The sequence below is a fragment of the Sceloporus occidentalis genome, unplaced genomic scaffold (genome assembly GCF_023333645.1).
Source record: "Sceloporus occidentalis isolate IW3139 unplaced genomic scaffold, rSceOcc1.0.p SCAF_7, whole genome shotgun sequence".
Taxonomy (NCBI): Eukaryota; Metazoa; Chordata; class Lepidosauria; order Squamata; family Phrynosomatidae; genus Sceloporus; species Sceloporus occidentalis.
In genome coordinates, this window is record NW_028316987.1 from 25353999 (window position 1) to 25381748 (window position 27750).

A 27750-nucleotide genomic window follows, 5' to 3' on the forward strand; every position below is an offset into this window, starting at 1 on the left:
TTTCTGTTATCCCCAATTATTAATATGCTGTTTTGACTAACTTCTTTGAACTTCACGGAAATATGTAAAAGTGCATTCCTGAATTATTTGTTGTTATGTGCCTTTGAGTTGAGTCTCAATTTATGGTGACTCTATCCTAGGGTTTTCTTGCAAGTTTTATTCAGAGGAGTTTTGACATTGCCTTGCTTTTAGGGTGAGAGAATGTAATTTGCCCAAGGTCACCCAATGGGTTTCCTGGACTGAGTGGGGTTTCAAGCCCTGCTCTCTCTAAATCCTAATCCAGCACTGAAATCACCACATTATCCTGGATCCCTGATTTATTACTGTCTAAATCTAATATGACACTCATGATAGCACCAGGGTTATGAGTCCCTCCTTCCTGCAGTCCTCTTCAGCATCAAAACCTTGTTCTGGAGAATTTTCTAGCCCTCCAGAGAAGATTTTTATGGTAAGTAGGATGCAAGAGGAGGAGGAAAATGTTCTCTTTCTCTAGTGTAGCCTTGGACTGTAGCTTATACTTGCATTCTGTTATTTCCAATACAGTGAGCCCATCGTACTGGCGGGCTAGCCACTCATGGATTGGAGTTCCCACGGATCATCCACCCTCATATTAGCCAATAGTGGTGCTCACCTCTGGGCATGCTGACACAGGCATGCTCACATCACCACCCATTGACTAATATGGGCTTGAGCTCCTGTGTTTTTCTCCATCCATGGGAGGACCCAGAACCAAACCCCCATGGAAGGGAAGGGCCAATTATAGTAGTTATCTGCTTCCAACATGTAGAATAGCACCAAAAGAAATGATAGGTAGTTAACATTAAAGTTAAACATTATCCCCAATGGGATACAGGCACGTTTAATTTTAAAATTGGATGTTATTGCACTCGCCAATGGCTGGGTGAATGCAACCTGTATGCAGCCTGGATCCCAGCTGCGCTTATGCAATGAGATTTTGCCATTTTTGAAAATAACAGTTTTAATTAAAGTCTTTGGACTTTTGATTCACACCCCTCCCCCAAGATTTTGTTCTTAGAAATGGCTAATTAAACTGTGTGTTCTTGACAATACCTATTGTGGCTTCTTTATTTTTCCCCTTCCAATAAAGTGTTTATAATAGCTCTCTATTCTCCCCACTTCTTTACTGTTGCCCCTGCCCCTACTCTTTGAAAATCAAACTTCTATCATTGTTAAGATGGCTTATTTATTCTCTGAAATTGTCCTCCTTGATCTGACAATATTTGTAGTTTATCTGGTGTCTTGCTGCTGTGTACTTAGAATATTTATACATTTCCACCTATTTTACAAAGAAGAGATGTAATTGACAGGGCTGAACAATCTGAAACAGACACAGGGAAAGGCAGAAGTGAAGGCAAGTGTAAATGGACTTATATTACATGACCATATGTGAGGCTTTGTAGTATGAAAAAATAGATTAAACAATGTAATGACAAAGTAAGAAAGAAAGAGAGAATATGCTGAACTGGAGTGTCCTTTAAATCGGTACTGATGCTGATCCATGAGCCATTATCTGCCAGTTTCTGTTTAATTTCAAAGAGAGAAACGATTGTAACCAGTGAGCACAAGTGATTGATGGTTTTCCACATCAAATAGCCTGAGAAACAATGTTTTAAATGTTACAACAATGGCATGGGAACTATTTTTTCAGTGAGTTCAGCACTGCTGAAATGTTTAATAGTACACAACCACATGGCTGTGGCCAATTATGCAGGTCATTATCATGCAAACTCTGTTTAGCTGAATTCAGGAAGAATAATGGGGTGGCAAAAATATCTGTGGTTGTCCATGCCGGTGTGTTTACATATTACATTAGTACTGTAGGTGCCCATAAAAGCAGTTATTTCACTGACATCATAAGGGACTGTTTTTGGAAGCCTGTCTTCAGCTTACTTTGTAGGAAGAAAAATGCATCCTGCATCTGCATCCAGCCAACCCTGTTTCAAATTAAGCCTTGAATATTGCTAATGAGATAGCCATCAACTAAAGTTATCTAATGTTTTGATGCAATTCAGAATGAAATAGCATTCACAAATAGCAGATGCTCAGAGACTGCATGCTCCATTTAACCAGACTGAAATATGCTCATGTGCTTTGTTCTTGCATTTTACAGGGTCCAGATGGTATGCCTGGCCTGCCAGGATTTCCTGTAAGCACTGTGTTTCTGAAATAGTAAACATGTAAATAATCATATGAATGTTAACTCCTTTAGTGTGATGCAAATTTTATATAATGCCTCACAGACTCTCAGGGCAATGAAAACAGCACCCCAAAAAATTAAATGAGAAAATAATACGCATCTGAGTGAAACAAGACAGAATGCTGCAGAGCTATTAGGATATCAGTGGTGGGATACAGACTGCCCAAAAAGGGCAGTCTGCCGCCGCCTCCATTTCCGCCGACAGGAAGCCTCAGCCTCCAAATGGTGAGGCTTCCTGGTGGCGGAAAAAGAACCCACAAAAAGTGGGCTGTTTTTCCGTTGTGCTTGCGACACCTGAGCGCGCAAATGGTGCATTCGTGACATCGCAAGCGCCACGTGACATGGGGACGCTACGCGTCTGTCGCATCAAAATGGTGGTGCCCGTATGTACAGGGCGCCGCCATTTTGACGCCCCCATCACGTGCCAGGGGTGAGGCCGGTATGGACGGCCAACCCCTAGCACGTGACGGGTGTGGCGAAAAAGGCCCATTTAAATTGGGCTAATAGTATGTTTGGTGGGAATAAACAATGTCTCTTCTAACCAGATTGACAGTATTATTGTGTTCTCCTCATATGACATCCTTAGGTTTACAATCAAGGTCCTTTTACCCAATTATAGCACTCTGATTTCATTTCAACTACCATGGCTCCATCGTTATGGAATCCTGGGATGTGTAGTTTCATGAGGTATTTTAAATTCTCTGTGAGAGAACTCCAGTGCCTCCCTAAGCTACAAATTCCAGAATTCCATAAGGATATAACCATGACAGTTAAAGTGGAATCATTGTACTCTAACTGTATAGTGTGAAAGGAACCAGATGACTTTGATTTAAAGTTGTCAAGATTGTACAATACTGTAAGAGGATGTCATATAAAATGCAGTGAATTGAAATGATCCACTTCTAACATTCCCAGAATTCATGAGATTAGCTTTGGGTGCCTGTTCAGGACTTATTTTCCATTTACACAGCAAATATTGGAGATGGAGTGGCAATCTTCTTGCTGTCCAGATACCTAACACTGACACTCTGAGGCCATGCCCCTAGGTTATAAACATACATGTGCCTGGAGCACATATGAAGCGGGTCCACTAATGTACAGAAAAATTTCAGAGCTTCAGTTTCTGCTTGTTAGGTGCCATATAGATGTTCTGTACTTTGGTTTGTTGTTGTTGCTGTTGTTGCTATTGTTGTGTGCCTTCAGATTATTTTCTTGGCAAGATTTCTTCAGAGGTTTTGTCTTTGTCTTCCTCTGGGACTGTAATTTGCTCAAGGTCACCCTGTAGATTTCCATGTTGTATGGGAGCTGATATAATCTGACTTTCGCCACACTGTTCTAGTAATATTTGAAGGAATGTATCATATAACATGAAGGTGTGAGGCCATATTGTTGTAGAAGCCTCATCCCATTCCCATTAATTTCCATAAATGTTTTTCTAGAGCAGAGTGCCAAGATCCACAACATTGCTAATGCTTATCTATTTGTGCCATATTTATCTGTAAAAGTTCTAAAACATTAGAAAGTTGAGGCTTGGGAAGGAAGAATTCAGTTGTCACCTTTTCCATGCTATTCTTTAAATTAGTGCTACTCAAAGTAGTAGTCCCTGGACTGATGCTTGTCTATGAGCCACTTGTTGACAGTCTGGAGTTTCCAAGAAAGAAAGAAACAGCTATAGGCATTGGGCACAGGTATGGGACCAGTTCCTGGAATGATTGGGGGGGGGGGGGGGAGATCCTGGTCATCCACATCAGATAGCCTGAAAAGCACTGCTTCAGATCATTCCACCACCTCTTCAATATAGAAATTTGACAAAAGACCCAGTTCTGTTCACTTGATTTCTATTGTCATATCTAGTTTGTCCTAAAATTTCAGATTTGAATTAAGTTTTGCAATATGCATGAGTGTCTTAACTGTAATATTATTGTTTATAGAATATCTGTATTGCTCTAGGGCCCCAGAGGACCCAAAGGAGATACGGGGTCAGCAGGTTTACCAGGTCAGAAAGGAAAACAGGTAAGAAGGAAGCAGGTGGTAGCCCAACAGAAATCAGAATGAATGTAAGAAAGTTAGTAACATTTGGGCAAGTTACAAGCATATGAGAGTTTTTCTTGTATATAAAAAGGAGAACGCACAAAATCCTGGAACAGGAATATTGTAGGAATTTTTCTGTTTTGTTTCCATGATTTCTTAGATTTTTTTCCTTTAAATCCTGGGAATGAGCCCTCCTCTTTCTGGATTTTCTTCTAATAAAAATTTTATTTTGATGAATAGGAGGGAATGTGCAACTGCACTGTATTATACATTCTACACTTCCTCAGATGCAACTCAGAGATAACTTTAGTTAAGGTACCCATGGAATATCTACCTATACATTCAAGTATTTAAGGGAACCCACTTTAAGGAGAATGTGGATTATTTTATTGTTTGCAATAACTGCCTCTTTTTTGCCGAGAAGAAAAGAACAGAACAGACTGACCTGTGGTTAAGCAATACAAAGAGAGAATTTCATGACTGACCTTTCCCAGCAATGAAAGAATGCCAAAGATCTGTTGCATCAAGCAATTGAATGGTACTGAGCCACTGATATTAACTGACTCCTTTCATCAAGGATGATTTAGTGCAAGTCCCATGGCTGTGGTTCCTTCCTACAACAAGCTGTCCTATTGGCACACGGGGGGGGGGGGGGGGGGTAATCTGTTAAGATTTGGTCAGAATTTTTTTAAAAAATTACAAAACTTGAATGTAGGAGAATGCTAAACTGATAGATTTGCCAGTATACTAGGAATGAGTAGGAGTTTGGTTGCAATTCATTTTTTATTTGAATTTGCCAAAATTTGCAAAACTTGAAATGTGAGAAGTTGATGGTTTTGATGCTGTAGTAGCTAGCACTCACTAACATGCTTGTTAGTCTTACAAAGGCAATCTGACCAGGATGAGTGCCTACCAATTCTCATATTCAAAGCTGGGTTGAATATGTACCAAGTTTTCCAGAAAAAGAAAGAATTGCATTCATTCATTGAGATAAAATCTGTCAGCTTGAACGAATTTTAACCCATTTCCTGGAACTGTTTTGAAATAGTTTCACTCTTTTCCACTTGTTTCTTTCTTCAGTTTTGAGGTTGCAATATCTTCAGGACACACAGAAAATGATAAACATAATAATGTAATTATTAATAATATAGTAATATATTCTGTGTAAACACAGAATATTATTTTGAAAATTGTATTGCATTGAGATATAGATAGAGTGTCTCTTATCTAGAATTCCAAAATCCTGCATGATCCAAAATCCAAAATTGTCCAGCTTGGTGGTTGAGATAGTGACACCTTTGCTTTCTGATGGTTCGGTGTACACAAACTTTGTCTCATGCACGAAATTATTAAAATTAATAAAATTACTATCAGACTATGTTTATAAAATTTATATGAAACATTATGAATTTCATGTTTACACTTGGCTCCCATCTTCAAGATTATAGAATCATAGAATTGGAAGAGACCACAAGGGACATCCAGTCCAACCCCCTGCCATGCAGAAACTCAAAATCAAAGCATCCCCAACAGATGGCCATGCAGCCTTTATTTAAAGACTTCCAAAGAAAGAGACTCCATCACACTAAGCGGGAGTTTGTTCCACTGTTGAACAGCTCTTACTGTCAGGAAGTTCCTCCTAATGTTGAGGTGGGATCTCTTTTCCTATAGCTTGCATCCATTGTTTCGGGTCCTGTTCTCTGGAGCAGCAGAAAACAAGCTTGCTCCATCCACAATATGACATCCCTTCAAATATTTAAACAAGGCTATCATATCAGCTCTTAACCTTCTCTTCTCCAGGCTAGACATACCGAGCTTCCTAAGTCTCTCCTCATAGGGCATGGTTTCCAGACCCTTCACCATTTTGGTTGCCCTTCTCTGGACATGCTCCAGCTTCTCAACATCCTTTCTGAATTGTGCCCAGAATTGGACACAGTATTCTAGGTGAGGCCTGACCAAAGCAGAACAGAGTGGCACTATTTCTTCCTTTGATCTAGATACTATGTTTCGATTGATGCATCCCAGAATCGCATTGGACATTTTAGCTGCCGCATCAGACTGTTGACTCATGTTCAACTTGTGGTCTACTAGGACTCCTACGTGCCTTTCCCACATAGTATGGTTAAGCCAATTGTCACTCATCCTATTTCATTTCATTTTTCTGCCTTAAGTGCAGTACCTTACATTTCTCTGTGTTGAAATTTGTTTTGTTAGCTTTGGCCCAGATTTCTAATCTATTAAGGTAATTTTGAATTTTGAAGATATCTCATTATGTACATATAAATATTCTGAAATCTGAAAAAAACCCAAATACCTCTGGTTCCAAGCATTTTGGATAAGGGAGACTCAACCTGTATATATTTCATTTCTTTTTGCAGTTCATTTAAAATGTTTACATATATAATTCTACACTAAAAAATGAACGAAGTGATCCAACTTTATTTTCTTTCTCAGACAGAAAAAAGAAAAGAAATAAGTAGCAGCACTAGTCTTTTGCAGGAGGGGGACCCAAAATCACCAGTTGAACAATATAATTATTAGGACTAGCCAAAGTGCCACATAAGTACACAGGCTTTTGAGATCAAAACCCTTCAACACGCCACTTTGTTTGTACCAGATAGTCTAGAGAGCTTGAAAGATTGTACATTGTTACGGTATTTCTCTAAAGATACAGTTTGCATAGATTTATTTGGTTTGGAATTTGGAATATATTTCATTTTGATTCAAAAATAAGAAGAAGAATCAAGTTTAATGCTCACATAATATCAAAAGAACCAATATGTAAAGGCAAAGAGGCAGGAATTGTTAAAGCATTAAACTTCCCTGATTTCTGAAAGCTCCAGCCAGAGCTCTCCTTAATCATTCCATTTAAATTATTGATAACATTGCACATTCTTTTCTACCACAAGAGAACTAGAAATCTGAAACTTCTGTTTCTTGGAATGTATGGTCATTGCTAGACTATGACAATGGTTTGGTGGTTTTTGCCATCATAGGCAGAGCTAGGATGCCTCAGTACAAACAGAAAACCCTCCAGTGTGATGTTACAGAGGATGATGGCACACATCTTCAGAGCAAACATGTTCAAGCCAGAAGCAGCACACAAACCCACTTTTGCATTGCTTCCATGATGCCAGGCATCCCCTGAAATGGGCTAGTACAATCCAAACAGCTTTAGCAGCTAGGTGCAACTGCAACTTCATCCAGTCATGACTAGCCAAGAATAAGATTGGCATATTTGTCGGTTACAAAATGACTTCTGTTCATACAAGACCCATTTGTAATTTTGGTCATTCCTCAGGCTTCAACAAATTATACAGCGCTAGAAAAGTGTGCACCAATAATGTACACCCTTTCTGATCCTGAGGGGAAGCCCCAGACTGCCTGTTTTTTCCCATTCTAGCCAACATATTTTAACATTACATTACAATGTATTTTTGTCTTATCTAACAGCCACAAGCCTTTTGTCACATTGTAGGCATAGAACTCAGAAGTTCATCTCAAATTCCGTTTAAGAAACTAAGGCCTGTTACAGACTGCCAAAATAAAGCTGCTTCGGGTCTCTTTGGAGGTATGCTATTTAAATGATGCCTGGGTCCTAAGAGTCCGGAGGTCGCGCCAAAGCCACACTCCATTCCTAAGCACTGGAGGGCAGCTTTGGTGCAGCTTCTGGATTCTTAGGACTCATGCATCATTTAAACAGCATACCTCCAAAGAGACCCGGAGCAGCTTTATTTTGGTAGTCTGTAACAGGCCTAAGGGCCCAAACAGACAGGCCAAAATAAAGCTGCTTTGGATCACTTTGGAGGTATGTTGTTTAAATGACACATGCATCTTAAGGGGCCAGAAGCTGCACCAAAGCTGCGTTCCATTCCTTAGGACTGGAGCGTGGCTTTGGAGCAGCTTCCAGACTCTTAGGATGCATGCATCATTTAAACAGCATACCTCCAAAGTGACCCAAAGCAGCTGTATTTTGGCCTGTCTCATCAGGCCCAATGAAACAAATAAAAATGCAAACAGTGAGAGACAGGTTGAGATAGGGTTTAAGGAGACATAGAGACAGGTGTGAAATAAAAGATTTGTGTAAACGAAAAAAGGAAAAAAAAACCCAACCTACTTTGCTATGTGTTGCAGTCCACAAAGGCTAAAGCAGCAAGAGAACTCAAGAGGAATGGGCATCTGTTCATTTCTTTTTCTCTCCTTTAGACGGTATCATTTCAAGCCAGATTCATGCTACCACTCAGTTTGGATGAATACAGCAGCTGATTCACTGGTGAGGTCTCATATATCGCTTCTTTTAATTAAATGAACAAATAAATTCCTTTATGTTTTTAAAGGGTGAAAAGGGTGAGCCAGGAGCTATCTATGCCTCAGTCGACTCATTAACAGAATTGGTAGCAAGACCAGGAGAAAAGGTAGCTTTACTGGTTATCTGTTTCATGGAAATACAATTTTTTTTGTATTCCTTTGCTAAATGTCACATAAATGATACAGCATTGTCTTAAATCACTGATATATAACCTCTCTTCTCACAGGGTGAACCTGGAGTAATGGGACCACCTGGACCAATGGTGAATTTCTGAATTTTTTAAAAAAATAAATCCATGCTCTTTGTTTATACAGCTCCACTGTAGTTGAGAAACATGAAAATATTTCTACAGCCTCCAAATATTAGTAGAGGGAATAAAAGATAGAAGGAATGAGCTGGAATGAGTATTACTGTAGAAAACAAAGCTCAGCTTAAAAATGAGAACCATACAATGATTTCACATATGTGAAATTTTTTCTAAAATGAGTCTTTTAATAAAAAACACACACAATAATATTCTTTTTCACTGCCCCCTATGCTTCGAATTTCTTCCCAGAATATTTGTATGGTACCAGAATCAAACTTGCTGTTTCCACGAAGCCTTCAACAAGCCCTTAGAACTCATCCCAACTGAAAATAAAACCTAAGTACATGATTTACTTTTGCCCTTTCCTCCCCTCCACAGATTATTTGTTATCTGCTGTACTTTTGAAGTTTAAATTATGAACATTTTTTAATCTATGTATCTGTAGTCTGCCTCTTTTTGTACTGCCTCCTACCTCACTAAGCATTATAGTCTTTTTAGTGAGTCATGTCTTTTCATTATAATGGAGGTAAAACAACCTTAGTTTAGTCTCTCCAAACAAACAAACAAGTCCTAGAGCAGTTTATTAGCACTTCAAATAAATAAATAAAAACTTCTTAAATGATTCATTCTTTAATATTAGGGCGAAATAGGTGAAAATTTATATTGTTATTGTCTTATGAATGCAGTAATAGAATCATAGAATCTTAGAATCATAGAGCTGGAAGAGACCACAAGGGCCATCAAGTCCAACCCTCTGCCATGGAAGAATACACAATCAAAGCACCCAAACAGATGGCCATCCAGCATCTGTTTAAAAATCTTCAAAGAAGGAGACTCCACCTTCTTCTGAAGCCTCATATTCCACTGTCAACCAGCTCTTATTGTCAGGAAGTTTGTCCTGATGTTTAGGTGTTTCCTGTACTTTGAATCCATTGCACTGGGTCCTATTCTCTGGACCTGCAGAAAAGCAACTTGCTCCCTCTTCAGTATCACATCATTTCAAATATTTAAACAGGACTGTCATATCACTTCTTAACCTTCTCTTCTCTGGGTTAAGCATACTTTTTTTTACTGCTTTAACAGTTGTCTCTTCTTTTTTAGAAGGCACTGAAGAAAACAATGATAAATAAGCATTTGGCAAAATGCATTAACTGGTCAAAATGCATTTAGCACTTTCAATGAATAAGAACTATTTTGTACAATATGCAACTGAGGCTCTTTTTCTCACTGGGTTACATTATATGGTTCCAGTTTCTTTTGTGTGTTCTTTCTAGAATTAAAGCTCCAAGAACAACAAATAGATACTGCACTACCATGTTCTCACAGATTTTTCTGAGAAAGAAAATGGATAACAAATACACTGAAGATCTTCAAATAGAACACAACAATCCTCCCTCCCTGCCTCATAAATTCCATGTATAAAAACCTTACCTAGAAATACTCTTAAAATTAAAACTGCAAATGCAACCCAAGCATATTTCTCAAGTTCTTTCCCGTCTACTCATCATAGTGCTTTTTTTCTTTAGGGACCACCTGGACATTTGGGACCAAAAGGAGAACTTGGTTTTCCTGGCAGGCCTGTATGTACATCTTGTGGGAGAGAGATTAATATTTTTATCGTTATTTTTATAGTATAGGAGCTGAGCCATTTGTTTGTGTTTCTTTCTCCAGGGACGTCCTGGGCTGAATGGACTGAAAGGCATAAAAGGTGAACGGGGTGTAACATTATATGTAAGTTTTCATTGAAACAAAGAGTCCCCGCTAGTGGTATAAAAAGACTCAAACATAGACAAGACAGATAAAAAGAAGCACTTCTTCATACAGTGTACAATGAACATGGAATCTGTTGCTATGTGATGAGAGAAATGTAGATCACACTATGTATCAGGGTGGACAATTTTTGGAAGCCCAAGGTCCTGTTTTGGAAGCCCAAGGTTTTCAACCACAAGTCCTGCTGTGGGTGGACCCTCCCACTCCAAAAACAAACAAACAAACTCAAAACAGAATTCCATTTCAGATTTTGTAAATCCGCTTATGGGAATGAGGGGGGGGGGAACTCCCCCAAGGTGTCTAAGGGATTATTTGATACATGCTGTTGGGGCGGGGAGTTGCTAGGTGCCTATGGCCCTGTTCGTGCCTGTACTGCAGTCACACACTCACAAACCATAAGGTTGCAAGTTCAATACCAGCCAAGGGTTGTACCCAGATTGTTGGGGGCATTTAGCTTACCCTTTGTAAGGGGAATGCTTAAATGCACTGGGAAGTGGTATAGAAATGTACTTGCTATTGCTATCGCTATTGCTGTGGGCTGCAAGAGTGGGAGCTGCATGTGCCCTGTAGGCCACATGTTGCCCACGAACATTATAAACAATGGCCCAGTGGGAACTGGATAAACATTCCTTTTTCCTCCTTGAAACCAAACAAACCTACAGGTAGGTGGGGTGATGAACACCTGGCATGTCCCAATGCATGATATGTTGGCTAAATTCCTCAGAAGTAGAAGTCTGCCTTATTCCATTTCTTTAACTTTGTTCCATTAACCTGGTGGAGATTTAGGCTGAAAAGATTTGTTATGTGCTCTTTACAAAATTGCACATATTCTTCTGTGATTGAATACAATTTAGAATGGAGTTTTGGAAAGATAAAAAAATATGTAGGCAATAAATGCAGACATATATGGAATACAATTTCTCTGTAATTTTAAATTGTTCATTCTTCTAAATTAAATGGAAATAGAACAAGCTTCTTATGAATCCTGTATATAATGGATCCTGTAGATGGATGGATCAGTCTGTTTAGGATTAATGCCTGCTTGGCTTGTGTTCATTCATAAGACCATTTTCTCTCATTGCTATCTTAATCTGTATATTATTTTTTAATCCACATACTATTTGGAAAAAAAAAATTTCAGAAAAAAAAATCTCAAGCTATGTGTTTCTTTACACGTTTTCCTCTAAAATAGGCATTTCAAAGTAACTTTTGAGACATTTTTAAGTTGAGAATTGTATTGTAAAATTAAGAGAAGCGCAAAATCCAAAAAATAAATATGTTTCAGTCTTTATTATAATCCAGGGGTATGGATTAGCTCTGTTTACATCAGAGTTGCTGTACTACCAGTTGCTGTACTCCCAGAAGAAGAATACAGTTGGGTGTGGGGAGGGAAGAAATCAAAATTCTCACATTTTTCCTTCAATGGAGACTTTGATGAGAGATCCTTGAAGAAGAGGGGTGGGCATCATAAAACTCTTCAGATATTGTTGGACCACAACTCCCAGCAGCTTTCACCACTGGATAGGGATGCTATGAATTGTAGCCCAAGAGCATCTGAATGATTCCTATCTCTTGTGTTAAGAACTACAACTATGGAACAACCACAAAGTAGTATATCCCAGCAGATGTTGAGTGCAGGGCTCTGGTTGCGTCATCCATTGCTGTTCATGCTAGCCTCCCATAATCTATTTCTGTTCATATCAGTGTGAGGTTTTATAAACTTTATTTGAAAACCATGGAGAATGCAATGTTAATTTTTTTCCTTTAATGAATTTTAAAAAATTAGGATCCAGAACTCAACCCCTATATGAACCATTTAACAAATGTGCTGCAGTTGGAGAGTGATCCCTGATGTTTCCTTAATTTTTGTCTTTCCAGGGCCTCCCTGGTTTGCGTGGGCCCCCTGGCCTTCCAGGTCCTCCAGGCCGTGTAGTATATATTAAAGGAGTAAGTACTTTTGTCTTCTTGCTTAACTTTACCCAAGAAGGCTATGACAACTAAATGCAGCCTCCATCTTCAGGGGCACTACTGTATATCTCTGATTGCCAGAAGAATAATGGCTGAATGTTTCTATCATACTATGCTTGTGATCTCTCAGGGAATTGCTCTTGGACACAAAATGCTCCAGCACCATCAAATTTTGGTGTGATCTGAACTTCAGTAGTTTTGAGAGCTTGAATGTTGGTTTGGCAGTATTGCTTGACAGCTAAAGCTATTCTTGAAAATTGCACACTAGAGTGCAAATGCATCTTCAAGATATCTTGAAGCAAAGGAAAGGATAGGTACAAGCGTAATGAATAAATAAGGCTTATGTCTTCTTCTTTTTTAAAGGTTCAGCTGATAGCAAAGGATTAAGTGGGGGATAATGTCCTTGCTCTAAATTGTCTCCCCAGTTTCCCTCCTGCAAAATTAAAAATTGTATTTGCTTGCAATGTGTAATTTAGAACTTAGGAAAGTTACCTTATGCATGTGCGCACAACTGAAGGATCCTTTCTTAGGAGTTTATAATATCCAGATGGAAAAACCTTTCAAGCAGCATCAGGCAATTAATACATTACAATTTTATATAAAAATGGTATTTACTGTATTTACTTTCCTCCAATTTTTAACAGACTGTTTTCCCAAATTCTCCCAGGCCTCAGTGCAAACCAACAGTAAGTCATGCACAGTACCTGTGTTTCATATGATTCATGGATAAGTATATATTGTATGCTCATAAGGACTAGCAACACAATGTGTAATACTAGTAACACTTTGTGTATATAATATATTTAGTTATATCTGGCTTTGATTATATTTTTGCCTGAGATTTGGCACCAAAAATTATATAAGTATTTAGTATAATGCTGAACATATACTAAGCTGCATGGGGCAACAAATGATAGGTTGGAAGGAACACATGCAGTCACATCCCCCCCCCCACAAAAAAAAACACTCATGCACACACACATTACACATAGTACACAGTGGGGGGGGGGGGGGTTAGGCCACTCTGTCCCTGCATGTTGTCCTCACATCTTGCACCACCACTATAGCCCAGGAGTGCACTTATGTTGAGGAAGAGAGCATGCAAGGAGAATCTTCTCTGCACATTTTTCTTCATTGGCTCATTCATGTCCTAGACAGTCCACCAAACAGTTGTTTGGAATTCAGTTGTGCTGGAGAAGAAGGTGCCTGGGATTGATGGTCTTCACATGTCTTCTTCACTAGGCCAATTCTAGTGGATATCCATTTGTTGGACTGTTAGGAGTGCAGTTGTGCTGTGGGAGAGAAGTGTGGGAAGATAGTTATCCCGGAAATCAGAAATACTTTCTTCCCCATTACATTTGTAGTGATGACAGCAAGGGAAAGTGCAGTGAAGAAATCTGGCAGGGGAAATCTTGCATGTTAAGCACCAACAGTAGGCAGAAGATGCAGCCTCCAAAGCTTGTATGAATTCTTGAAAGGAACAGGGTAATTCTGGGGAAAGTGATTATCTCTGTGCAGAATTTTACTTTTAAAGTTTGCTTTTTAAAAAACGTTATTTCAAAAGGAAACTTTTATTTTAACATTTTAATAATAAATATTACATATATGGCCACCACCATTCTTACCAGAGCAAAAGAAACCCATATGTGTAGACTCTGAATTGCATGAAAAGAAAGAACATTATCTAAATGACAGAGCACATTCATCAAGTCTCAGTTCAATCCTGGAATTTCCAGTTAAATATGTGTTTTGAGTAGCCACATGAAGCTAATAGTAGTCCAATAGGGTGGAGGTTCATAATAGGGAAGGGGAAAAGGGAGAAAGCTAATACTCTCCCAGTTCTGTGGCTCCAGTCCAAACTGTAGGACTGTTCCTACTATTAGGCAAAGTGAGGTGGCTATCTCAGGCAGTGGAATTAGGTGACACATGAAAGGGCAGAAAATCCTTTGTTCCCCAAGAAGATTATGATCATGATCATGACTGGCTTCATGTCTCATAATAATAACCAACTTTAAAGACTTTATACCTTGATTTGAATAATCAAGGGGAGAAAATTGCCAAAGAAGGATGCAAGTACATTTACTTTTTAAAAGCCTGGGGAGGGGAATGTGATCGTCAATTTTCTAGGCTGTAAGTTGCCATCTGTAGGTTTAGAAGGTAAACATTTGCCAGTCTGATCTAATTAACTACAGAAGTGCAAACACAGTCTATTCTTTTGAAAGACATGTTCTGTGATGATAATCCAGAGAAATTATAGTAGGTTGGACAGATTACTTTTAACAGCATGGAATGACATGGTGCAGTATGTGGGATTTCTTTAGAGCTGATGGACAGACTGTGGCTGTTGAGCTTGAGAGAACAGTCCTTTGGGAAGCCAATAAATGTTAAGAAAAAGACCAAGGTGTTAACTATATGGACTTCCTTGGCTACTAAAACAAGGAGCATGGAAGGGCAGGTTGAAGAAACTTTACTGAAGACCAAATTTTTTCCAAGGAAGCATGTCCAGAGGAGCCACATGCCAGTGGTTTAGCACCAACTAATAGAGGGATGTGACTCCAGCCTTCTGATGTGTTGGCTCCTATATGATTGTCAGAATACTGTTCTCTCTCACAGACACACACTCCTATACATAAACACAACATATATACATACACACGTTGCTTCTCTTGCACTACAATCAGGCATTGAAAGAGAGCAGATGGTTTTCCCCACGTTTGTTGGGGGCCATAGCAGGAAGAGTTATCCCTTCTGTCCCTAGCAGCAATCCACATGCTCCAACTGTTTCAGCGTACAAGGGAGGGGGAAAAATCTTTGTTTCTGATTGTTGAAGGGAAATCAGGACTTTTCCCTTGTTTAAGGGAAATCAGGAAAGATTGTGTGTTGATGGGGACATTGCTTATCATAGATACCACACAGGAAAATTTGAAACTAAGATACAATTCAAAGGTAAATGTGTGTTAATTGCATTCTGAATGTATTTGCTCTATATACAGGTAGGCACTGATCACCCTGGAAACCCAGAAGTGACCGATGGTGAGTTATTCAGGAGCTGAGGCTTCAGTTCTAAATTCTATGTTCTTATTATTCCAACATTTGCAATCTGCACTGGCATTTCAAAGCTCAGTTCCAAGAAGTAGTTTTAATCTCCAAAGCCCTAAATTGCTTGGTTCAGGTTAACTGGAATGTCTTCTCTTATTCATCTTACCAGCCCCTAAAACTATTGTCCCGGACCCTCCTCTGGGTGATCCCACCAAATGAGACATTCTGTGTTGGGTTATGCCCTGTTGCCACCCAGGCTAGGCAAGGGGCACATGATAGCAATAACAGAGAAAATATACCAGTCCTGGCTCTGCCTCACAGTTCTTCCCTTGCTCTGACCAGTTTAAAGTATATGTTTCACTTTCTTCCAAACTCTGGCATTTTTTATTTTGTTCTATTGGTTTTTCTCTTCAGTTGTATTTTTTTCCCTTTCATTCTTCAATTGCCATTATTTAATGGCAATATCTCCTTCTTGCCCTCCCAACCCTACTGAACATGGGGGGAAAACTATGGGAAAATCTTCCAAGGCTCCAGTCTCGAAATCACATCAACCTTTCCAAAGCATGTGCATGTTGCCCGGAGCAGCCACACAGCCATACTGCCTCCTCGGGGAGCCATTTGGCTCCACGTGGCAACCAGAAAACAGTGAGGAGACAAGCTCCATGTGCTCTATGATGCTCAACTATTTATTCAGTGTTTAAAAAGCCCATCGTGTTTCTATGAGAAAAGGCCTTTGTTAGGAACTGGAAACAAATACAAATACACATACGCATATAGTATAAATATTTAAAAGGCATGATAACAATGAACTATAACATAAAAATACTCATATTATTCATATCAAAATTATACATACCCTTCCAAAGAATTCAGTGAAGCTAGAAACATCTTCTAAAATACAGGGCTATAGAGATTAAAGAGATCAGAATCTACACTATATATATATATATATTCCAGATAGATCTTGAAAAGGCATAACCAATTATGTATCTTGTATTGAGACACAGGGACACATGAACAATCTCTCCATGTGATTACTCAGCTCATTCATGCCATTGTTTCAATCATGTATATACATATGCTCTAATGTAGAGAAAGTCCTCTTGCTTCTGCCACACAAGCTTTGCCCCCACAGACTTCTCCATAGGTGCATTCACAATATAGAATTAAAGCACTTTGACACAACTTTAACTGCTATGACAAAATCCCTACAGAATCCTGGGATTTGTAGTATGGTGAGGTGCCAGAACTTTCTGACAGACCAGGCTGAATACCTCGCCAAACTACAGACCACAGGATTTATCCATTACTATTAAAGTGGTGTCAAACTGTTTTAATTCTGCAGTGTGAATACATTGCCAATTCCTCTGATGAGGAGCCAGATCAGTTGCTAGGTACTTCTATGAAGCTGACACAATCATGACCTGATTTAGACAGCCCAGATTTAGGCCAGCCCAGATTTTTCCTCTGTTCACTATGTTTCTGATCTTGAGGAAGGTGAGTGGTCAGATACCCTTGACTAGAATTATTCAACTAATGACAGACTGTTTGACTCTAATAGTTTTCTTTGTTCAACTTGTGGTCTACTTAGACTCCCAGATCCCTTTCACATGTAGTTTCATTCAGCCAGGTGTCCCCCATCCTATATCTGTGCATTTCATTTTTCTGCCCTAAGTGCAGTACCTTACATTTCTCTGTGTTGAATTTCATTTTGTTAGCTTTGGCCCAGCTTTCTAGTCTATTCAGACCATTTTGAATGTTGATCCTGTCCTCTGGAGTATTAGCTATTCCTCCTAATTTGGTGTCATCTGCAAATTTGATAAGTATGCTTCCAATTCTGTCATCCAGGTCATTGATAAAGATGTTGAATAACACTGGGCCCAGGACAGAGCCCTGTGGGACCCCACTGGTCATTTCTCTCCAGGCTGAAAAAGAGCCATTGTTGAGCACCCTTTGGGTTCGGCCGGTCAACCAATTACAAATCCATGTAACAGTTACTTTGTCAATCCAGGTCAGGACTGGAATTAGACAAGGGTGTGTTCTTGCCCCTATTTTGTTTAACTATTATATAAACTCCCTAGTTCCTTATTTGAGTGATTCTTCCTTCCATCCTCCTAAAATTGCAAATAGACATGTAAATCTACTGCTATATGCCGATGATGTAGCCATCTTATCCCTAACTTCTGTTGGACTTAGGAGAGCCCTGAGATCGTTAGCCAATTACTGTGTCGAAGAAAAACTAACAATAAACCATGCTAAAACTAAAATTATTACCTTCTCTAATCAATTTAGGAGAAGAAATTGGAAACTGGGAAACGAAACTATAGAACAGGTTAAAATCTTCAGATATTTGGGGATCGTATTCCAGACCACAGGGAATAGATCTGCTCATTTAGATTTCGTCTCAAAAAATGCACAAAAAACAACAAATGCCATCCAATTGTACTTTTTTTCTAAAGGAGCTCAATTTATTCCAGCTGCAATCAAACTTTTTCAGGCCAAGGCCAGATCACAACTGTTGTATGGTGCTCAGTTAGGTCCCTATAATAATGATTTGTTGCCTCTGGAACGTGTACAAACAAATTTTCTAAGGAAAATTTTTCAAGTCGGTCGCACTGTCCCAAACGCGGTATTGAGGAGAGAGGCTGGAGTAAGTAAAATTGAAACAAGCATGTGGATTTATATCTTTTCTTATTGGCTTAAGTTAAATAAAATGCATGGTGGATTAACCAAATATATTCTGGTTGATACCTATAAATCCTCTTGGGAATTGGCCATAAATAAGAAATTGACAACCTTGGGTCTGCTGAGGGATTCTATTCTGAAATTAAATTTCAACCAGGCTAAATTGGCTATAAAACAAAGACTGCTTGACATTGAAGGCCAGACAGAGATTGCTGCCTTTCCTGGCCACATTTTGATTAATAGACAAATCCTGGTGTCTTCTCCTGCTCCATATCTGTTTCAAGTCACTCTACCTAAATTTAGAAGAGCCTTTTCTTTGGCACGATTTAATGCCCTCCCCTCAGCGGTTTTGGAAGGCAGGTTCAAGAAAATTCCCTTCCATGCACGGCTTTGTCCCTGCAACGAGGGAGACATTGAAACTCTTGAACATATATTCTTATATTGTCAATTCTATAAAGATACCCGACTTCAACTGATTACCCCTCTTTTGGGAAAATTTACAAGTTGTACAGATACCTCACTTGTTTGTAATCTTCTGAACTGTCAGATACCTAGCATTGTATACAAAGTAGCAAAATTTTGTTACATTGTATGTAAAATACGTCCTATAATGAAGAGATGAAATTGAAATATTAACTGAGACCGATATTGATAGAGAATTGGAAGCTATCAGAGTCAGATGCGGACTGTGTTTTATGGCTCATGTCCTCTGTGATTGTATTTTATGTATAACAATTGCATTTTATCCTTTTATCTCTTTTATCTCTTTTGCTATTCATAGCTGTAGTGCAATCTAAAAGTTTTTACAATTAGAGCTTAATATTGGTTTTTGTGATTGCTATTGTATTTGCTGGTCAATGACCGAATAAACTTTATTACATTACTTTGTCTAGCCCACATTTTACAAGCTTGTTTGCAAGAATGTCATGGGAAACCTTGTCAAAGGCCTTACTGAAATCAGGATATACTATATATTAAAGCTTTTGCTGTCAGGACTCAATATGAGCCTAAAACTTAACACACTAAGATCCCAAACCTTCATTCTCTCCTGACTTCTTTTCTCATCATGGCACTCATATCAAGTTCCTTCAGGGAGCCTCACACATTTCCTTTTCTGTTGTCTGCTGTTTCTTTACCTGAAATCTCCATTCATTTCTTCCTAAAGCCCCTTTCAAACCTTTACACGCCATTCCTCTTAGACCTCTCTCTCGCTCAAAGTCGTTCTTTCTGGTGGCTGTCACCTCAGCCAGGAGAAACTCTGAGCTAGGAGCCCTGTCCATTCATCCAGCCAGATGCTCCTTCAAAAAGGACTCAGTCGCCTTAACACTAGACCCTGGATTCCTTTCAAAAGTCAACTCTTGTTTTTTTACCACTCTTAGTCAATCACTTTTCCTTCCTTCTGCCCTCATCTAATCACTCCACAGAGAAACTGTGACACAAGCTGGATGTGCATAGCCCTCAAAATTTATATTCAGTGCACAAAGTCCTTTAGGTAGTCTGAGGACCTCTTTGTCTTCTTTCTTCCTTAGGAAAAAGCCTTCCACCTTGGCATGCTGCTTAAGGGTATGCATTTTCACAGCCTACAAATCTCTAAACCTGCTGAAACATCCTCACATGTTATTGCCCACTCTACCAAATCAGCAGCAGCCACAGCCACTTTCTCCACCACCACTACCCCCCAAACCTCTGGTAAAGATTTGCAGGGCAGCAGCATGGTCAGAATCTTCTACATTCACCAGGTCCTACAAAATGGGCAGGTTTTCTTCTGCAGATTCTTCAGCAGATTCTGGCATTTTAAGTGCCACTGTTCCACCCATCAACACAATGTAAGCTTGCGTATATCCCAGTACAGGATGTCTCCTTCACAGAATACAGAATGACATATTGAATACTTACTGTTACAATCCATTACTGTAAAGTTTATTCAGAGTTACTTCAGAGGGGGGTTGTTATTGCCATTCCTTGAGGCTGATCAAGTGTGACTTGCCCAAAGTCACCCAGTGGGTTTCCATTGCTGAGCCGGGATTTGAACCCTGGTCTCCAGAGTTATAGTCCAATGTTCAAACCACTACACTGCAAATTACTTAAGTTCAAAGCAGCTTTCCTATTGGCTACCATATCATCTACATAGATTTCTGAGTTAGGGCCCTCTCCTCCAATCTGAAGTTACATATTTTTCAAACAGAAAAGGTAGTTTGAAACCTGGCCTCCCTTAGCATTTGTGTTTAATGTAAACCTTATAATTCACTAGGTACAAGAAATTTCCTAATCTTCCTTCCAAATTTGGAACTGGGACATCTTGGATGTGAGCAGAGCATTCCAATTTCATTTAGACCAAACATTGAATATCAGAATAAGCAATGCAATGTTTTTCATTGTTCAAGGGAATATAGATTCTGCAGATCCAAGATCAGGGGTGGTCAGAGTTCAGAGGTTCCCATTTTCAGCTGTTTTGGACCTCCTAAGGGAGCAGTCAATCATCTTGGCACCATTTTGGACCACCAGAAGTGATGGTGTGACATTCTCAGTCCATTTGAAACTATTCTTGGGTGTAACTTCTTGGATGAGTGGAGGATCCAATGAAACAACATTTTAACAGTTTTTAATTTTTTTTCTAGTGATGTTTGGCTTTCGGAGTGTAAAACAGGATTTTTACACACACACACACATCAATCGGGACAGGTTCTGAAGTTTGAGGGATTAGTTGGGTTCCAAGGCCTTCACTAGACAACCCTCATGACTGTTTCATGAACATCTGAGTTTCATGAATATCTTCTTAAAAACTTATATGTTTTCCTCTACCTTGGCCATAAAGTCTGGCAAAGAGAAGTAGTACAGGATTCCATTATCCTTAGAAGGCTAATCACAAGTGCTGTTGTTGACTCATTGTTCTGTGAAATTCCTTCCTGAAGCTCAGGAGAAAATGCGATTTTCTAATGGTGAATTTCTCTTTTCTCAGAATTACAGAGGGTGTTCTGCCCTCCCCTGCCTCCAAAAGGAATGACATTATTTTTGCCTTACATGTGAATGTGCAAAGGGATCAAGTCTATAAAAGCTCATGCTACCTTCTCTCTTTCAGTTAGTCTCAAAGGTGCTACAAGGTCCCTTTGCATACTGATTTTCCAGACTAATACATCTATGTCTTAGAATTCCTAAACATGTGGATGTTGGTGTTAGACTGGACTACCCATAAATGTTCCGGTGTTCTAAAGTGTCTGGATACTATTTTATTTCCTGATAAGTAGTTTAGAATTGGTTCTATTTCATGTTTTCAGTTCAGTATCAATAGCAGCAAGTTCTCAATGGTAGAAGTGTTCCAGAGAGAGGTTGAGGGCTGGTTTTGCTCTTCCATACTGACCTCCTGAAGGTCAGTCTGGTCTAGGAGGCAGGACAGATCCTCCCCTTAGAGAAACAATAACCAGTAGGTAAATTTTCCTGCTCAATCATAGAATCATAGAGTTGGAAGAGAGCAAGTACCATCCTGTGGTTTGGAATGTCCCCTTGATGCTCAGAGAATAAAAGTAAAAATATTTGGATTTCCTGAAAAATCTTTTAGATAATAGGAATCAATATTCCAAGCATCCACATTTATTGCTGCTTGTGTAAAAATGCAAATTGACTACCTTTTTCTTGGTATGTTTCAGGTGACTTTCTGCTCCTTTTTCCTGACTTATAGTAACAGTATCTGAAACTCATTTCATAATGTTTTGGCCATAATGAGAAAAGGCCTTCTTCAGGGGGTGGAAACAAATACAAATGCAGTGGACCTTTGCCTTACACAGGGGATCCATTCCGGACCCCACCCCTCACCCCGTGTAAGATGAAAACCGCCTATGCTCAAGCCCCATTGAATATAATGAGTCTTGGGCACAGTGGTGCCATACCTTTTTTGCTGCTTGTATAACAATGCAAATTGACCTTCTTTTTCTTGGTTTGTTTCAGGTGACTCTCTGCTCCTTTTTCCTGACATAAGTAACAGTTATATCTGAAACTCATTTCATAATGAAGAACAATGATTTCATCTGGTGTGAAATAAGAAGGGTATTATTTTATTTGTATTGAGGTAGCTCCCTGTGTTGTACAAAAATAACTCTCTTCTTAGTTTATTTTAGACATACCCATTGTTCTTCATTTGGAAATGATTTACGAATAGAATTGTTACTGAAAGGGAGAAAATGAAACCATAGAGTCATCTGAAAGCAGGATCAATTTGAGATGTTTTGCTATCCTGCCTCCATATTGTTATATTCAGAGGCTGCAATGGTGCTTTCTTTTCAAGATTTTTACCATTTCAAATCCCCATTCCCTGATCCAATTGATTGTGATTTCCTGCATGGCAGGGGGTTGGACTGGATGGCCCTTGCGGTCTCTTCCAACTCTACGATTCTATGATTCTATGAAAAAAAAACTTTCACATCTTCCAGGTGTATAAAGCAGGAACAAGGGGCTACATTTGGGAAAGACACACCTGCTCTGTCATATATATTTGTTCTAAGAATTAACGTCTTCCAAGATAGAAAGGAAGTGTGTCTTTTTCTGACAGAGAACAGATAGTTTTCTCCCACTCCAAATGCCACTTTTACCACACCTTCATTGGGTCAGCAAAGAAAAGGAATGGAGCTTTACAAGACTGCACCTTCTAGCAGAACATGTTGGAAATCTGTTTATGTGTTGCACGGTGCTGATGTCATAAGCCATGCAAAAATTACCCTGTTACTGATACCATGTTTTCTCATAGAAATATTTTCTAAAAGCAGGTTCCAGGAGTGTACATGGCCCACTGGTCCTCAAAGGTGAAAAGGGAGACAGAGGTCCATCAGGGCCACCAGGTATCATATCTGAAAAGATTGTTTTTGGTTTCAGATGGTGATTCTGAATGAGGATGTTCTATAAATAAATCCAAACATCTCCATAATATCTGGAAGGACTAAATTGGAAACATATAGCAGAGAATATTTGTATAACCCAATAGTTTTACATTATGAAAGGTAATCACACTACAGTCTGCTCTTGCCATACGCGAGGATCCATTCTGCTCCCCCTTGCATAAGGCAAATTTCACATATGCTTGAGTCCCTTTGATTTGAATGGCAGTGCGTTCCCACGCCATTTTGTCCCTCACCGCTCACCATCCGCATAAGCTTAAACCCGCATATGGCAAGGGCGCGTATGCTCAGGGCAGGCTGTATATTGTTAGTATACCCAACGTACCCCATGTCAGGGTCTCCATACTTTCATAGTTTTAAATCTGGAGCAGGCATGTTCTTAAGAGGTCATGATGACCTTTGGAACACCAGGAGAATTTCCCATAAGAAGGAGACATAGACCTAAATACATGTGAAGGACCCAGGTAATATCAAGATAAAAGCTGAATGGGTTTGCTGATTGATCCGTTTCCTCCCCCCCCCCCCCCCGCAAACTCCTCTGCATATCCTCCCACATTAGAAACAAAGACAAGGGCAAGTAAGCCAACACTTCCTACCTATCCCCTGCTGTGTTCCCAACCAACTTCCCTTTCCATCTATCCTGGCGTTATCCTAAATCCAATCACTGTTTGTATTACTCTGAATTTAAAGCCATAAGTCATTCCAGAATCCCATTGTTGATTCCCTGGGAAGACCTTTGTTACATTGCAAACACTTAACACCCATACGACTAAGATCTCAGAGATAAAGATCAATCTCATACCTAGCTTCTTTGCACACTGCTGGCACACAATTCATACACAGTGTGTCTTCTACTTACTGTGTCGCAGTTGATCCAATCTGAACCACATCCCACTTTCATTGGTCGCCCCTTCAGACTCTCCATGCTTCTAAAACTCTGCCACCCAATTTCTGTACCTCTATTTTGGTTAGTTCTGGGTGGAGTGTGTGTGAATTACTATTGTATGTTTGGTTGCACTCCTGCATATTTCTAAATAAAAATCTTACAGTCCTCCTCAGTTAGTACTGGTATACATAAGAGGAAACAATACTCAAGTTGCCCAACCTCTCACAAACTTCTTTGAGTTAAGCAATTCCCCAGTGTTTAAAGATAAGCTGACACAGATGGTGGGGATGCCCCAGTCCCCCCCCCCCCAACTTTTGGGGTAACAATATCCTACTGCTATTCAAGAAAATTAGGGCACAGGGTTCTATAGCTTTTGGTATAATTCACACCATTTTATACATGATGCATGAGATATGTAGTAGCTGATCTGTGGTGTCTAGTTCAAACCTTGCTAAGTAGGACATGAGAGATCCATGATGAGGATGTCCCATACTTTCTGTTTTGCTGACTAAAGAAATCTGTTTCAAATTGCATCTGAGTAAAAACACTCATGTAAAGACAGAATTGTTTTTGTATATTTATTGCTGAGCAACTTAACCATAAAAACAAAATGCCACATTTTTTTAGTTTGATTATATCAACCACTAAAAGCACACTTTTTCACCATTTCTAGCATCCTTTTGCATAAGAGGAAACAACCTGCTGTAGTCCATGTTATATTACAACATGTTGCAAATTATCACTTCAATAGTTAGGGCAGTTAGCAAGGGACCTGAACAGATAGGCCAAAATAAAGCTGCTTCAGGTCACTTTGAAGGTATGCTGTTTAAATGATGCATGCGTCTTAAGAGTCCGAAAGGCACAACATAGCCACGCTCCAGTCCTAAGGACTGGAGCACAGCTTTATTTTGGCCTGTCTATTTGGACCCAAGGTCACTGTAATTCAAGTCAGGCACAATACAATCTTCCTTTGCAGACTTTGCAGTATTCTCAGCTTTCTTGTACCCCTCAAAGGTCAGTACTGTGCTTGCCCTAGGTACCTGCCTAGATGGCTTTGGCTGCATGAAATATTAGATTTCTACTTCCCCAACAGTGTGATCCAGTAAAAGGGGGAGGAATGCAATTTTTCCTTTTTATTGCAGCCTTTGAATTTCCCAAAAATACTGCTCTCTGGATTGCTGCAAACCCCCCAACATGTTTTCACTGCTAGAGAGATCTGCAAGGGAGGGAGAACAGGAGCCCAAAATCTGGATGCTGCTGCACGTATCTAGGCCTCAGCCCTGACAGTATGGAAATATGGTTGCTTAAATATAGAAGTAATGGATAAATTAACAGAGCCGATCCCTACAACAGAAGATAATTGGCAGTTTCTTTCTACAGAAAAAAAATGGGATGCATTTGTATTGGAATAGTCTCAATAGAAAGGACATTATTTTTTATAAAATGATATACATTTACTTCCTTTGTAGTTTCCTCTTTTTCCATTTAAAACAAAATTTTAATCTGGCTTTTAGAAACAGAAAAGTAGTCTATACATTGAAATATGAAAAAAAAATCACTCCATATTTTGTTGACTCATTGGTTAGATATTTTGCTAGCAGCATATTAGGCAGGTGATTATGAGTGGCATTTTAAAATGCAAACACTTGGATTTTTAAAAAGCTTGTTTGATTAAAAAAATAATGTTTTTTTAATATCTATTGCTTGAGGAAGGAGCCACTGAAGAATTGAAAAATTACACTATGTATTTTCTGCTTTTTAGTTGGCCAAATATATATACTTTGAATTTTGTTATACTTTGCTCCATGGCCACATAGTTACCTCAAATGTGTTTCCAGGAGCAAAAATAAAGATGGTATAGTTTTAAAATAAATGTTTGTTTGATAATAATAATAATAAAAAAAGATCTTCTGTGGTGAAACTACTTGTCAACTCCAGCTGTGCTAAAATACGGTGTCACATGTGGCAGACATAATTGTTAACATATCTGTAACAAAGAAGATTCAAATTATGTCTGCTGCATGGATATGACAAGCCATTATGCCTCCTGCTTAAAATTTCAAAAATAGCCGTAGGCTTAGTGCAAATGGAAATAACATCAAATGGTTTCCCTTGTTTTCCAGGTCCTTCTTTTCCATCAGCATATTTTGACCACTTAAATATCATGAAGGTAAAGATGTTTAAAAATGTGGGGTGGGGGGTTGGGAGGCAGTGATAATGTTAGAGCCAGTTGTCTACATGTTGTCCTATGTTGTCAAGAAGACCACGCAGATTAACATTTTAGGACGTTCAAGTATTTATTTATTTATTTATTTATTTATGATATTTATACCCTGCTCTTCATCCCTAAAGGCTCTCAGAGCGGCTTACACATAGTTATTCAGACAGTTCCCTGCCCTCAGGCTTACAATCTAAAAAGACATGACACAAAAGGAATGGTGGTGGGGAAGGGGAACAGGTCCAGCAGTTCTTCTCTCCCTCTGAGGCCTGGACCATGGCAAATGGACTGGAGGGAGAGCTCTCCTCCTTCCTTTAGACGAGGCCTGATGGAGCTGGCAGGCCTTTCTCTCCCTCTGATGATGTAGATGGCAAAGGGAGGAGGGCTCATCTTCTTACTCTGGTCCAGGCCTGATGAAGCTGAACCAGCCAAGTTAGCCATTCTCAACTTGCTCAGACCCTCGCTTCCTACCAATCAAAGCCTAACAGTACTTTGAAGTAGGGGTGGGCAATGTTTTTGGAGTACAGCTCCCATAATTAGTGCTGGCTAGGGTTGATGGATGTTGTAGGCCAAACACATCTGTGAGGCTGCAGTTGCCCACCCCCATTTCAGAGTACAGAAGGCCCTCTGTTTTCATGGGGATCAGTTTCGGACCCCCTTGCAAAAATGGAAGCTCGTGCATATTCAAGCCCCATAGGCTTGAGTGGGATATGCCACCATGTGTGCGGCCCATGCGCATGTGCCGTTGAAAATAGTGGAGGTCACCCCTCAACAGATATTCAAGGTCGTGGTTCTCAGATCTGCAAATTAGGAGGGGTGACTGTATACTGCCAATAACAAAATCTACAGTCATGGCACTGAAATACTGTAAAATGTTAATGCTCACTGTTGTCCTTTTATTAGTATTTCTGTATATTTTATACTGGTCTATCATTTTTATGAACAAGTGTATGTATTTAAATATATTATACATGTATCCAAAATTACACAATGTACCAGCCTGTCACATATCTACATTTTTTTTTCTTTTTTTAGGGTGAGAAAGGAGAGAATGGAGAAACTGGCCATAAAGGAGAAAAAGGAGAAGCAAATGGAGGGTTTTTAATGTCAGGACCACCAGGACTTCCAGGAAGACCAGGACCAGTGGTAATGCTTTCTTTTGTAAAATAAATGGCCTCATTAAAACCATACTTGATTAATTGAAAGATTTACTAATTTGCACATTTTAATTAGTCCCACTTGGCTTCCATTCACTTGCTTTATATCCACAGTGTGTGTGTGTGTGTGTATACGGTGTGTAAATAAGCCAAGATCCTATTCTTTCATGATCATAGTTATACCAAAATTTCAGAAGGCAGAACAATGGCAAGAAGCAGGACTCTCATTGAGAAAAATAAGAAGGAACAGCTAACTGTACTGGCCTAGAAGCAGCA

At 39.3% G+C, this 27750-nt stretch overlaps 1 protein-coding gene across 1 annotated transcript in view; it reads left to right on the plus strand.

The window, feature by feature from the left end:
• COL15A1 (collagen type XV alpha 1 chain) overlaps positions 1-27750 on the plus strand; it is a 111560-nt gene that overhangs the window by 59097 nt on the left and 24713 nt on the right. Inside the window, exons 21-32 of the mRNA XM_089532277.1 lie at positions 2132-2167; positions 4169-4231; positions 8587-8664; positions 8785-8820; positions 10392-10445; positions 10537-10596; positions 12514-12582; positions 13248-13289; positions 15597-15636; positions 23085-23156; positions 26223-26269; positions 27353-27463. Of these exons, the coding sequence (XP_089388403.1) occupies positions 2132-2167; positions 4169-4231; positions 8587-8664; positions 8785-8820; positions 10392-10445; positions 10537-10596; positions 12514-12582; positions 13248-13289; positions 15597-15636; positions 23085-23156; positions 26223-26269; positions 27353-27463 (708 nt within the window). The remainder of the gene's footprint in view (positions 1-2131; positions 2168-4168; positions 4232-8586; positions 8665-8784; positions 8821-10391; positions 10446-10536; positions 10597-12513; positions 12583-13247; positions 13290-15596; positions 15637-23084; positions 23157-26222; positions 26270-27352; positions 27464-27750) is intronic.